At 46.1% G+C, this 15,446-nt stretch overlaps 1 protein-coding gene across 1 annotated transcript in view; it reads right to left on the bottom strand.

The window, feature by feature from the left end:
* The window catches only part of SLIT2 (slit guidance ligand 2), a 530,767-nt gene extending 516,462 nt beyond the window's left edge, over positions 1-14,305 (bottom strand). The window contains exon 1 of the mRNA XM_068278011.1: positions 14,274-14,305. Within this exon, the coding sequence (XP_068134112.1) occupies positions 14,274-14,290 (17 nt within the window). The 5' untranslated portion in view covers positions 14,291-14,305. The remainder of the gene's footprint in view (positions 1-14,273) is intronic.
* Between the last annotated feature and the right edge of the window lie 1,141 nt (positions 14,306-15,446).

The raw sequence follows: 15,446 nt of genomic DNA, 5'->3' as shown, positions 1-15,446 counted from the left end.
CTCTCAGTCAGTACCCTGGAAAAAACACACAGACAAAAGGTAACAAATGTATATGAGAAAGGATGCTGTTTTTACGAGGGGAGAGGGGGGGGGGTGCAATTTCAGTGTTTGCCATAGGTGCTGTATTGCCCAGATACGCCTCAGCAACGAAATGATCTATACCTTGCTTTTTTTGCCACCAATTAGGCTTTCTTTGGGTGGTATATTATGCTAAGAATTATTTTATTCTAAATGCATTATAATGGGAATAATATGAAAGAAAGGGGAAAAATAATTATTTCTCAGTTTTCAGCTATTCTAACTTTAAAATAATCCATGCTACCATAATTAAAATTCACAAATTTTATTTGGCCATTTGTCCGGGTTATTGCAACGTTAAAATTATATCCCTAATATAATGTATGGTGACAATATTTTATTTGGAAATAAAGGTGCATTTTTTCAGTTTTACATCCATTACTAATATTCAGCCCGTAATTTAACAACAATATGCCCTCTTGACATACATATTAAAAAAAAATGTATTCCCTAAAGTCCGTAGGTGCAATTTTACTATTTGGCCACAAGATGTCCCCACTGAGCACTTCCTAATAGCGTACTATAAGTACGTTATAGTAATTAATGTGTTTCAATAGATGCATGCGGTCACGGTGGCCTGCGGGAAGATTATCTAACTAATTTATCTAAATCTAAGCAGCGGAAATCGGCGGCAGAAGGAAGAGCGGCGGCTCTATTTCAGAATAAACACTGTTTCTGAACTACAACAGTGTTCATTCTTATCGGACATGTTCTGATTAGCTCAGGGGACTTTTATCCCCTGCAGCCAATTCCCTCCCCCCCCCCCCCCCCATTGTCGGCAACATTGCGATTACGGGCATTTGCCTGCATGATCGCCTGTACAGCACCCCAAGCTGCAGGGACGTGACTAGCGCCTCCCGGCGGCTGTAGCAGCTGCCGCTGCGGATGTGAGGCTCACGTCCGAGGTGAAAATAAACAAATGAAATAGACGATTGTATCTATCTTCCGTCTCCTAAAAATGACTTTTTAAGATATTCCACAGTTTTATTTTATGTTTAATTCTACTTTTTAAGTTTTAACTTTTTTATTGTGTTAGTTCAATGACACATTCATTGAAGTATGCCAGAGCTAAAATCTATGACCCTATTTTTCTCTTTACTGGTCTCAGAAGCCATTTTCTGCTAGGAAAGTGTTTTATACAAGGAAAGTGGAACTCCGCTCACAACCTCCGTCTACCGACAGTGCAGGATAGCAGGCTGCCAAAACCTCGGATCCAAGACTGTACAAGAAGTGGAATCCGCACGATGTCGGTAGAAACTGCAAATCTTTGTTGGATCATAAAACACGACAGGCTAACCCAAAACCACATGCTGACATGTTTCGGGCGTCACACGCCCTTAATCATAGCATAGGCGTAGGCGGGAGAAAGTGACTCCTAAATAGAGTGAGGTTACACCCGAAGTCACATGCCTAGTTGGCTCCACCCACAAAGAAAGGTACATGATAAAAAGTCAGAGGGCAGGCCAATTGTGGCCGGGATTGGCTCTCTGGGGGAACGCCTGGGAAATTGGGTGGATGAACACCTACAACCATTAGTACGACGTTTGCCTGGTTACATACGGGACACCAAGCATGTGCTTAGCAGCTTACAGCATTTCCAATGGCATGACCACCATAGTTGGATTGCCATTGATGTCAAATCGCTGTATTCTTGCATCCCACATGCTTTGGCCCTGGACGCTCTTGATTATCATATGGCGAGATACTCTGCCTTTTCTGCGGACCTTCAATTCTTTCTCGGGCGTGCCGTCCAATATCTGCTTACCCATAATTATTTCCTTTTTGAATCCGATTTTTATTTACAACGTTGCGGAGCATCAATGGGAGCAAAATTTTCTCCCTCACTAGCAAACTTATATATGGGCTGGTGGGAGGAGCTCCATCTTTTTAGCGACTCTAATGTATTTTCGGGTCACATTATGTGGTATGGCAGATACATAGATGACCTGCTGGTCATCTGGGACGGCACGCACGAGGAGGCACTACAATTTGTTGACTTCTTGAATGCCAACTCCTTAAATTTGGTGTTCACCTCCCAGTGGACTCCTTCTGAGATCAACTTTCTTGATCTCACACTGAGGGGGGATCCCTCGTCTGCCTCTGTAGTTTCCAGCACCTACCGCAAGCCCTGCAGCGGCAACTCCACCCTGAGAGCCAACAGTTGCCATCCGACTCATACCATCCGCGCGGTTCCTGTGGGAGAGTCGATTCGGGTACGTCGCAACTGCTCTGATAGTTTGGCCCTTGGTTCGGAGTTGGATGCTGTGGGTTCGCGTCTTGCTGAGCGCGGCTATCCCAGATGGATGATCGAGAGGGGGAAGAGGCGAGCCCTAACAAAAACTAGAGAAGACTTATTAACCTCTAGTCCCAGCTATAGATCGTCGCGACTTAGTACCGACATGACTTTTGTGACCACTTACAGTCAGGAATTCAAACAAATCACACAGATAGTGAGGAAGTCTCTGCCAGTGTTACAAGTGGATGAGACCCTTAATCAGATCATCAAACAGGGAATCAGGTTCGCGAGTAGAAAAGCCCCCACGCTTGGGAGCATTCTATCACCCAGCCTCTTTTCTTCCAGCGCGCAACGGCCGTGCTGGTTGACTACTCTTGGGTCCTATAAATGTAATTTTTCCACCTGCCAATACTGTACCGTACACCAGCCGACCCGTTCTGTCGTTTCGTTTTTCAATGGCAGAACCTTTCCTATAAAACAATACATTAATTGTGACACGAGGTACACGATTTATTTAATTTCATGTTCCCTATGTCGCGTCCAATATGTAGGATGCACCACCAGGCACCTCAGGCAACGCATAGCGGAACATTATAGGGGAGCTGGTTGGTTAACCTTGGAGGTGTCTAATGTAGCGAAGCATTTTAGAATGGCCCATTCAGGAAATATGTCCTCCTTTTCATTTCAGGGTATCGAGCGTGTCCTGAGACCTCCGAGAGGGGGAGACGTTTATAAACGCCTCCTCACACGGGAGGCATACTGGATCTTTCAGTTAGGGACACGCTCGCCGGGCGGGCTCAATGCTAAATGGGATCTTAATACAGTCACTTAAAGTGACTGGCCATCCACTGGTTTTGTCCTTGCCGCTTGACATTATGTGGTTATTTGATCCAATTTTGTAGTAACTAACCTTTGACTCATTTACAGATTTTGGATCACATTCATTGCTGTGTTTTGTACTGTTACTGTGAATATAACCATATGTATTTACAATTTTATTTGTAGCGTGATTTTATCTGTCAGATCACACGTTTTTGAAGGATATTTCACTTGTGGTTTTTTTATATATGCACTTTTTATCATGTACCTTTCTTTGTGGGTGGAGCCAACTAGGCATGTGACTTCGGGTGTAACCTCACTCTATTTAGGAGTCACTTTCTCCCGCCTACGCCTATGCTATGATTAAGGGCGTGTGACGCCCGAAACATGTCAGCATGTGGTTTTGGGTTAGCCTGTCGTGTTTTATGATCCAATAAAGATTTGCAGTTTCTACCGACATCGTGCGGATTCCACTTCTTGGAAAGTGTTTTATAGTTGGAATTCTTATCAGTGAGGGTCACACTGTAATCACTTCCTGTCTGTCAGGACTGAGTCAGCCACTTACATACCTGATATTTAACTCTTTCAGGCAGAGAAAGAAAAAAAGGAACACAGCCTAGTTATTTGTGTGCTTCACACTGTACACACGCATGTCTATCTCATCATGTCACATCGGGTATCCTTTAAACCGTGTCTGCTCATCACACCTTCCCCACCCCTTATCTTTGAGGTGGTTCTGTGCAGGGGCGTAACTACGGTACAAACCATAGGGCCCCCCAGTATAACTTTCCGAGACTTACATGCTATTTTCAACCCCCGCCAACAGACTAAACCCACCCAGTCGTCTGGCGTTCGTCGTCCCTCCACCCCCCTCCATAGCAACAGAACACATCGCTAGCCTCATGGCTATGGATGTATCTGTATTATTACAGCGCTGTACATAGTATATAGTCTTGTCACTAACTGTCCCTCGGAGGAGCACACAATCTAGTCCCTACCATAGTTGTATGTCTATGTATGTATCGTGTAGTGTATGTATTGTAGTCTAGGGCCAATTTTAGGGGAAAGTCAATTAACTTATCTATATGTTTTTGGGACGTGGGAGGATCGCTTCCTGAATTGTAGCCCGAGGGATCGTTTCCCGATCCCCAATGGATGACAATTCTCACATGTGTGAGAGGTGAGACCTGGATGGTATAAAACAATGATACATCTCCTCTGTTCCTCCTGTCAGGACACTTTTTCTTCCACAAATGGCCCTGAATTTACCAGACCACACATGAAAGTTTATGCAACCGGAATTTTGTTTCCTCATATGCAAAATGGTTTCCATAGCTACCAAACACGAAGGTGTTATCTTTAGCCGTTCCTAACATATTTTGAAAATGACATGTCAGAAGAATGGATTATGTTGTAGGTTGCAACACTAGGCTTAAGACCCCTTTACCAAATAAAAGAACTTGATTTTGCTGCACATTTAATGCAAGTCAATGAAAATCAGATTTGACTTGTGTTGTGTGATTTCTCAGATGCATTTTCTGCACACACAAAAAAATCTGTCCTGGATGTATCTTTTTTTTTTTTTTTTTTTTTTTTTTTTTGCAGCACACATGCAATTCGAATATGAATACAAGCCCATGGGGCAATGAGAAAGACACGTGCCAATTTGAGGTTAAGCAGATACTTTTTTAGGTAAATCTGTATAAACTTACACAATCAAAAGAACAATGCAGAACTGCAAACACAGAAAATGTATAGGTAGAAATCACAGGGTTAAGGGCTGGTTCAGACGGACGTTTCGGCGGCGTCACGTTCGGGGGCGTTGCGGCGGCTGCGCGGTCAGGCTTTCAGTAGCCTTCGCATTGCGTTGTGTTGCGGTCGCGTTTTTATTCCCCTAGGGGGACATTAGCCGTCGCGGTTGGCCGCCCCCTGGAAGCTACATGTCGCTTCCAGGGGCAGCTCGAACGCTCGCGAAAATTGGGACCCGAACGCCGCGCAAAAGCTCGGTGTAAACGCTCCCATTCACTTGAATGGGAGCGTTTACCGCGACGTTCCGAACGCTTGCTGTAAACGTTCCGCAACCGTCCGCCTGAACCAGCCCTAAGTGTAAAAGCTGCCTTAGGGCTCTTTTACACTGCTAGTTCATTCAAAGCAGGGGTGTAACAATAGACGCTGCAAGGGATGCAGCCGCATGGGAGCCCAGAAGTTGCAAGGGGTCCCATAGTGGGGGGGGAGGAGAAGCATCTTTTCCTTGTCCTGAGAGACTGACAACTAAGGACAGGGAGAGAACAAGCTTTCTGCTCTCTGCACAATTGTTCTAATGACTGCATCTGCTCAGCCACTGATAACGAAACTGATAACGAATCATACAAAGTTTTGTAGACAGTCCCTATTCAGTGTGCAGCAGGCTCTTGTGTATAGCGCCCTTCCCCAACCTCTCTACTCCTCCCCAAGTGCTGTGTACTGCACAGATGCTGGAGAAATCTGCTAAACCAGTTCTGTCCCCCAGCCTCTTCTCCCCATTCCCAAGTGCTGTGTACTGTAGTGATGCTGGAGTAGTCTGCAGAGCCAGTTCTGCTCCATCAGACACGGACAGAGTGAGTGTAGTAAGCTGAGGCTGGGAGCACACTTGTCTGTCAGTTTTCTGTGTGCGTTTTTCTGTATGCGTTTTATGCACATCATGGGCTTAATTCATATTCATAACTCATATAACGCCGCGCTAGTGGTTTTTTTTTCACGCATTTTCGTGCGCACTCGCATATTTACGAGTGCAGTTGCGAATAATTGCATGCCAAAATTCTCGATCGCAAAAAATGCACACAAAAATGCTAGCGCGGCCGTGATAGGAGTTAACGTAGTTTTAGTGAATCAAGCCCCATGTGTGTCTGTACAGTATGTGTGAGAACATGAACGTTGTATCACAGAAGTGAATGTAATTGGTAGAGAAAATGCCTGCAGTGCTTCACCACTGTCTGTTTGTATCTGCGTGGGGAAACATATTCAAGTGTGCACTAGCCAACTGAATACCATGGCCAGGCTCTGTCACTCTCCCGCTGGTGGGAGCGTTCTGCGCTTGCACAGTACTGCTGGCAGGGGAGAGCACCTGCCTGGTCTGCACATGCACGATGAAGCGCGACTCGGCCAGGCTTTTGGGCTGAATTGCGAGGGACCGGAGCCACCCGGAGAGACGGCGAGGGATGAGCGGCCTTAAAGTAAACCAGAGATCTTCTAACCTAAAGATTTGATACTTACCCGGGGCTTTGTCCCACCCCATAAACATGCATGTGCAGAAGACCAAGACTGGACGAGACTGAGCCTATTTACGGGGCTGATCACGGCTGAACGGCAAACCGCAGAAGGACAGCGTGGGACTTAGACATGTTAATGGGGTGGGAGGAGGCCCCGGGTAAGTACCAAATCTTTAGGTTAGAAGATCTCTGGCACAATTTAAGAGGCTTAACTACCTTTCGACTGCTCCACGCCAATTGCTGTGAACGCGGTGGCAGCCCCAGGACCATTCAATGCCGATTGGCATTAATGGCTTCCTATGGGGCATGCATAAGAGCGTGTGCTGATGCGCGCGCATCTCCGCTTTGGTGACAGAGCTCCGTCCCGCCTTCAGTCTCCCAGCGCCGATCGACGTCCAATAATCGTGTACAGTGCTGCGATCGAAGGCAGCGCTGTACTGGGGACAGCCGCGTGAGACGGCTGTGTCCATAGGGGACACAGGATCGATCCGCTGTGATATGCTGAAAGGGGGAGGGAGGGTAGTAGGGAAACTAAATAAAAAAAATAAGCAAATTTATTAAAAAAATAAAATAAACACTGGGGGAGCGATCAGAGCCCACCAACAGAGAGCTCTGTTGGTGGGGAGAAAAGGGGGGGGGGATCACTTGTGTGCTGAGTTGTGCAGCCCTGCAGTGGCCCATTTAGTAAAAAATGGCTTGGTCACTAGGGGGGTTTAACACCGCAGTCCTCAAGTGGTTAAGGAAGCCTCAGGTAAGTATGGAACCTGAAACGCTTCTCATCTCAGGAATACTTTAAATACATTCAAAGTGTTTTTTGGCGATCCAAAACCGCTGCCAAATGACTCTAGTGGGTCCCAGCCCTTATAGTTTATGGAATTCTAAGTAATATAAAGATGCAGGAGCAAGCAGGACCCACCGGGGACACACAGTCAGCAGATTACAAACAGTGGAAATGACTGTGTGGGGTTAATCCAAAAAAGAAAACAACTGACAAGAAGACATTTTGCAGAAAGAAGATGTCTGGTGTCAGCATGTGTTACACTGGAAACAAAGGTAAATAGCAAAATTGTTTTAATGAGTACAGCATCCAGACAACTCATTCATGAAGTCTTCTGGGTAATTTTCCTTCCCTCCTCATATTAATGGTCTGTCGTGTTAAATAATAAGGTTACTGCGGTAGTAAGAGTTCTGTAATTGTATCTTTGATCTCTTGGTACATTGGTTAATTTGTTGACTATAAGAGACACAAATCTTTCCACGACGTTTACAATACATCACCATTCATGGAACGTGAGACATGTCTGCTGTCCTTATGAGCAGACAGACGTGGAAACACGCTAATAAGCATTCTAACAAGCAGCCTTATGCAGACTAGACAATAAGCAGAGTTAGGCCCCATTCACACTTGCGTTTTGGCAAGTAAACGGACCGGATCCTGATCGGATCCTGACCTGATCCTGACCTGATCCTGATCAGAACCGTATGGTTCCGATCCGGATCCGGTCCGTTTGCATCAGGCATGCATCAGGCTGCCATCCGGATCCGTGGGCAAAAAATATCGAAATTTAAGAAAAAAATGTTGGGATCAGCAGAAGGTGCACCTGGTGCACCTGTAGAATCAGGTACCTCCGCTGTAGGCCTCACCTCCACCTCCGACATTCTGCCAAACAGCTCCAGCACATCTGTCACTGCTGCTCCACTCCAGACATGCTTGGCCCATGTGTCCCCATCCGAAATGGCCGCTTGGATACGCATAGGAAGTGGGGTAGAACGTCAGGTTTCTGTAGGCAGTGTGTTCTGTGCCTTCCGTTTCCCATTGGTTTCTGTGTTCTGGATGGTGCTGTCAGGCTCAGGTCCGGCTCCGGTCCGGGTGCGTGGGCCGGAGATCCGGACCCAAAAAATAGCGCATGTTGGAAAAGAGTCCGGAGTCCGGATCCGATCCGGCTCCGGTACGTACGGAACGGAAGCGTGTGAACGTCCGCATAGACTTTACATTGCTATGCGGAACGTACGTTCCGTTTGTACAGTATGCTGTCCAGATCAGATCCGGAAAATCCGGATAGCGAACGCTAATGTGAACCGGCCCTTAGTTGTCTTTCATAGAAGACCATCAGAAAAATGATATCATCAGATGGAATTTTCAGTCAGGCAATTTGCCTGATACACCGAGAGCCACTTCACAGGCTCCTGCTACTACTACTTGAAATATCAGAGAACTGTGCCCTGATTATTTATTATTTCCTGTTTTTTTTTTTAAATAATGCTGCTTTTCAGACCACGCTGAACAATTCACATCCACAGTCCTCATTGTCTCTCAGAGACAATCTAATTTCACGGCTAATGTTTGAAAGAAAGTTCACTGAAAGTGAACCACCTATTAGTACAGATGAGACACAGATCATTCTGACGTGCAGGCAAATGTATCGTAAATTGTAATACCTTCTTCAGACCTTGGTTCTGTGCAGGGCCCAATTTCTGAAAAGGCCACAAAGGCCCCGGCCTTGGGTGGCTGCAGCCAAAGAAGGCACCTGGACATGAAGAAGGGTTTCTACATATGAAAGAGGGGGCTGACAATAGAGATGTTCTAGGTGGCTGTTCATGAAAGAGAGGGGCTACAGTACATGGATGATATACATGGAAGAGGGGGCTGCACATGGACTGGGAGGGGCGCTGCTGCACATGGAAGGGGAACCACAACATACTTGGCCTAGGGGCATACAAAATATAAATCCAGCCTTGGTTCTGTGTATACACTCTTTGTAGTCTGAAGTAAATTACTACATCAGATTCTTAAACTGGGTACACACTGAAGACTATTTTCACTCAGCAGAGATATGATCCTTTGGGCGACTATTCATGGACATAGGCCTGCAGGCTATCGACAGTTCCTGTCACTATTGAGGTCGGTGGACAGACAATGTTTGGAGCACACTGGAGGGGATGGAGTGAGGGAAAAAACAGTAACGAACATTGGGTTGTGTTTGGGTGATGATCAGACATATCGGTGCCACAGTATATATGCTAGATTCACGCTTGTGGCAGTCTTTAGTGGTTGCCTCAGCCTAGTTAAACCTACAGAGTGTAAGAAAATTTACTCTTCTTAACCTCCCTGGTGTTCAGGACGAGCTAGGCTCGTCCAGAGACGTCGGAGGTCACCGCTCAGGCCCCGCTGGGCCGATTTGAATTTTTTTTTTAAACGCGCAGCAAGCACTTTGCTTGCTGCGTGTCCTACCTGATCGCCGCCGATCCCCGCCGCGATACAGGGCCTCCCCTCCGAGACCCCGTGCGCTGCCTGGCCAATCAGTGCCAGGCATCGATGAGGGGTGGATCGGGACTCCCCGTGACATCACGACGTTCGTCGCCATGGCGACGGGGAAGCCCTCAAGGAAATTGCGTTCAGAACAGGATTTCAGGACGGGTCTTTGCGCCGGCAGCGATCGGAGGGGTGGGAGGGATGCCGCAGGGAGGCGGGGAATCATGTAGCTAGCGCTAGGCTAGCTACATGATAAAAAAAAAAAAAAATGTGCAAAAAACGTTCCCGTGGCCGCAGGAATAGGAACGCCAGGCAGGTTAAAGATAACTAATCAATGGTATCATTCTAACTAAAAACGTTCTGCCTTAAATCGCAGCTAACATGGTACAATATTCTGCCACTCTTTATAGATTACATATAAGGAAGGAGGGGCTATGCTCACCGTGCTTAGGAGCCATGATTTTAAATGGAAACGCTAGTGCTGAGGGGAGTGGTTAATTTACATACCATTAATAATCCTCTTCACTCATGACACACACATCAAGCTGGAATACTAGAAGCATTAAAAACAGGTAGGTTGCAAAAGTATGCAGTTGAAAGGGAACATCTTCCAAAATGCATTGCTTGCCATAGCATCGTGTATTAGACCCTTACACCAACAATGAGGTTACCCTGTAATGATAAGGGACCCTACTCTACCTATACCAGTCAGCACGCAAGCAAATATTCCATGCTCATAACCTGGGATTCCCACTGAGGCACTGTCAGGTTCAACTATTCTAGGGAACACAGGCATGCACAAAAATCAGCCTGAGATTACCCAGAAGCAACAAAAATGCACTACTTACACCATAGATGGGCTCCCGTAGGACCAATAGTGCATATTTTTGTTTCAGATCAGTACATTGTGGTGTGTACAGTGAAAAATGTTATGTGATCATAAATGCCAGGCAAAACAGGTGGCTTTTCAGTGCTGATTTAAACCTGTCCAGGGTTGGAGCAGTCTTGATTGAGTGTGGCAAGAGGTTCCAACGGGTAGAGGCAGCATGAAAGAAAGCTCTGTCTCCAAAGGTTTTTAGTTGGGGTGGTCAAGTTATTGGATCCCTTTGATCTGAGGTCGTGGGAGGTGTGACTTCAGGTATCCAGGGCCTAAATCATGTAGGAATTTGAACGTTAGCATGAAAGTTTTGAAAAGGATTCTTCATTTTATTGGTAGTCAGTGTAGTGAGCAAAGGATTGCTGTTATGTGGTATTTGTGGGGTTGGCTGTATTTTCTGAAGTACCTGGGATACTGACTCAGTGTACTGACTTTGTTATGAAAAGGCTGTTTAACCTTTTGGGGACCGCTGCATGCAGGGGCGTAGCAATAGGGGGTGCAGAGGTAGCGACCGCATCAGGGCCCTTGGGCCAGAGGGGCCCCGAAGGGCCCTCCCTCAACTACAGTATTAGCTCTCTATTGGTCCTGTGCTCATAATTATCACTTCTATAGATACTTTGAATGGTGGTAATCACTAACAAACTGTTCCCCATCCCCTTCTTGCACCTCTGACACTGTAGTTGCCATTGGCAGGTTTTGGTGCGCAGTGGCAATTATGTATAGAGTGCTTGGGGGGCCCCACTGTAAAACTTGCATCAGGGCCCACAGCACCTTAGCTACGCCACTGGCTGCATGTAAATCCTATGCCACACTTGTGGCCGACCCTAGGCTGATGCGGCATAGGATTTACGCCATCCGCCGTTTCCACTCCCAACGCGATCGTGCGCACCCGAGAGGGGAGATTAAGCTGTCATATGACAGCTGACATCTCCCCTCAGTAATCAGGGGCCACCGCGAGTGGCTCCTGATCACGTGATCACTAAGATCGCTGGTGGATCATAGTGATCACTGTTAGTGATCATCTCTCCCCTCCAATCTGGCTGGCATCCCTGCTCGCTCTGACGTAAGTATCAGGTCCTGGCTTGATGACGTCATCAAGCCGCGACCCGGAACTTAATGTCAGTACGAGCGGGGATGCCGGCCAGAGCGAAGGGGTCCACAGCTGCTCATCGCTGGACCCTGGGAGGTGAGTAAAGGCTGCAGGCTACACGGGGGACACCTGGCCACACGGTGGACAACATACCTACCAAGCCACACTGGGGATCCATCTGCCTGACCACCCCCAAACACGCCCCCTCCCCCCCCATGCAAAATCGCCTGGTCCTTAAGGGAAGTTAGGTAGCCAGATCCCAAAGGATTAAGCTAGAATATTTCATGTATGATGAGTCTAAACTCTGGCTGGACATTACAAGCCTCAAATACGTCAATGATGGGCGTATACGTAGAAGGCTATGGGTTAAAACAAAAGATTTGTGACTTAGTGGAATAAAATACTTTCTGACTGTTCCATCTCTTTAATGAAACATATCATTACCTATGAAAGGGGGAAAATATCTGAGATTGAATTGAAAATAGAATCCATCAAACATTCCCTTGATCAATTTGATACACTTTAGCTCTATGATGAACGTAATGCCTGCTTGAAAGACAACATTAATAAGCTGGAACAGACTATTATGGAGAGGAGAACAGTGAAATACCAGAGCAATTTGGATGACTATAAAACTGGCACAGTACACAAATGGGGGTATGGCCCTCTAGTCCTAGAAGGACCCCTAGGAAATAAATCCTTAAAGGACCACTCGAGCAAAAAAAAAAAAAGACAGCAGTTAAAATCTGACAGAACCAGTTTTGGACTAGTCCATCTCCTCATGGGGGATTCTCTGGGTTTTGTTTGTTTTCAACAGCATTTCCTGTACGGCAATTTAACTGCCAAAAATAGTAAGATACCAGCCAGCCTCCCTACTCACTTGCACGCTATGTTGTCAGTTAGACTTAGCAACTGCCATTCAATAAATGCTTATGAAAACAAAGAAAACCCTGAGAGTCCCTCATGAGGAGATGGACTAGTACAAAACCTGTAGTTTTGTCAGATTTTAACTGCTTACTATTTTCTCTGGAGTGGTCCTTTAAGGAGAAGCAGACAAAACATCCCCAAAAAACAGGTTTCATTTAGCTCATCTGTATCTTTTAAGAGGCATATATGGACACCTCACCTGCTTAGGATGTCATAGGGAAGGTCGGCAGGTGCCACCGGCCAAATGAGGATGGGGATTCGGGGATGCGTGGATGAGGAGGGTAGTGTGTGCCAGGAAGTCAGACAAAAGAGCGGAGGGGAGCCAGGCGCCAGGTGGCCCAGACTGTTTGTCCGAACGCCACCCCCTATATTTTTCTGCCTGAATCACGTGCTTTAGGTGGCTTCATGGTAGGTTCGCCCCTTCTCCTCTGGCAGGACAATCGCACCGCACCATGGGCTTCATTCACTAAACCGTGTTAACTCAAATATCACACCTGATCAAAGATATCACACCTTATCAAAGTTAACACGCATTATCAAAGTAGCATAGCGAGTGTTACGGACTTATGCCTGCTAATTGGCAATGGCACTCGTCCGGCCCGGAGCCCCTGCGGGTTCGTAGCGCTTGCTATGCTACTCTGATAAGGTGTGTTAACTTTGATAAGGTGTGATATCTTTGATAAAAGGTGTGATATTTGTCATATCACACTTTAGTGAATCAAGCCCCATATGTGACACTAGACGAAAAGTGAGCTCATAAAAAAACTCCTGCTGGATTTAAAGGCTTACAAAGTATGTAAAATGTAACAACCATCTAACACAGTCTGCAAAGTCTAGTAGATTTTAGAGATGGTCAATAGCATGTTAATTGCTGCATCTGGCCTGCAAATTTAATGCAAATTATATGCGGTTGGCACCTGGGCCAAGAAAACGACTTCCTGTCATGCGAAGTATGGAACCGCTCGTCTATCGGGAGCACTTGGGGACACTAGAGTTGCCAAAGCCTTCTGAAAGCTCGCAGAGGTGAATTCCACCACCAGTAACTGTCATATATCTTGTTGAATTTCTCAATACATAGAAACAGAAAAAGCAACACAAAATAAGTGCAGTCATTAGGACAGTTTAGTAGAATTATGCTAATGGTGATCAGCAGTGAGATTAGCAATCATTTAAAGGAAACATCAGACGTTCCAAAAAAACGAAAACAAATAGATCTACTTACCTGGGGCTTCCTCCAGCCCCTGTGTCCCTTGCTGCAGCTCTGCTCCCAGCCTTTGTCCCAAGGTCCCCTCTGTAAAAGCTTCTGCACCTGCGCAAGCGCGAGCCCGTGACGTTAGTGGTCACGCTCATGTGGCCAGGAGTGTCCTGCGCAGAACGTTCCCAGAGCGGCCTACGCTTGCGCGGGCCCAGAAGCCTCCAACCTTGCCAAGTCGTACAGAGGGGACACCGGCTGGGAGCGGAGCTGTGGCGAGGGACAGATAGGCTGACAGGGGCTGGAGGAAGCTCCAGGCAAGTCCATCTGTTGTTTTTTTTTTTTATTCAAACGCCTGAAGTTTTCTTTAACAAAAATTAAATGCAATCTTCTTTATCACCTCACTTTTTTGGAAATAGTTCCCACAAAGCTCCTGGCTTTTTTTCTTTTTTTTAGAAAACCATCAGCCAGCATAATACACCAACATTTACCATTTCAACTTGCCATACCAAATATACAGCATAAAGCAATGTAATGTAAAGGATGGTTTTACCTTGAATTCCTATGCATAAATACTCCAGCAGCCTCGTCTGTAGCTCAGGCCATGGCAGCTTAGAACAGAACTTCCTGACATGCAGGGCTCTGGAGAATGAAGGAAGTCGCTGCTGCAGACAGAGTAGAGTTGTCACAGAAACTGCAGTCATGGGTGTAATATACAGGCGCCACCTAGTGGTGAGTGGACACAATTGTCTGACACTTCAGCAACATCATCATAGATTAGATTTTGAAATGTGGTATGTGCTTGCTTGATTTCTAAAAAAAAAATAATTCAAATACAATACCAGCTATGATAGCATTCTGTTGAAATATGCCCATGTAAAACGCTGACTGAGCAATGTATATTGTAGCAGTGAGGGTTCGTTCACATTAAGGGCGTTTTTGCCCTTTTTTTCAAATCGCCCTAAAAACGCTTGTGCAATGATTCTCGATGTTCACATCTGACCGGTTAATTTCCGATCCGCTCAGAGAAGCGGTGCATGGGCCATTTTTGACGCTATTCCATCTCAATGGAAGGTATAGGAAAAACGCAAAACGCTAACAAAATTGATTTGTGCAGTGATAGCTTTTGCGTTTTTAAAAATAAATACATTGTATTTATTCTTTTTCGATTCAAAGAGTTCACTTCCTGACTGATGTCAGGTAGTCAAAAACCGCAACCGCAAAACCGCTTTTGGCAGGAATCACAAAAAAACCCGCCACAAAACCCACCCAGCGCGAACAGCCACCCGAGTGGAACGCAATAGGAACAAAGCCTCAGAGGACAAAAGAGTGGTTCCTATGTTGCGCAAAAATAGCACCCAAGTTCCAGAACACTATTTGAAGATGTGCCTGTTTTTGTCTTGGGTTCAGATCACTAAGCTATCTGTCTCATGTTTATAGAATTAAAACTCTAGAGGCCCACACCTCCAGATAGGCAACTAGCTGAAGTGATTGCCACTTCAATAAAGGATTTTGGTGTTTAACATTTTACCGCTATTCCTGTATTTAATGTAACCCTGTAAACAAAAAGTGCCTCTATGGAGTACTTACCTCCTGCTGGCCTCCGGGATGAATATAGATGGACCGAGAGGCGCCTGGACAGTTGAGTGGCGATCAGAGGCGTAGCTAGAGATTATGGTGACCCATAGCAGAGTTTTAATGGGGCCCTCAGACCTAGGCACTTAAA

The sequence above is a fragment of the Hyperolius riggenbachi genome, chromosome 1 (assembly GCF_040937935.1).
Source record: "Hyperolius riggenbachi isolate aHypRig1 chromosome 1, aHypRig1.pri, whole genome shotgun sequence".
NCBI classification, from domain to species: Eukaryota; Metazoa; Chordata; class Amphibia; order Anura; family Hyperoliidae; genus Hyperolius; species Hyperolius riggenbachi.
The sequence above is the reverse complement of the archived record's forward strand: the minus strand, read 5'-3'. Positions and strand labels throughout refer to the sequence as shown.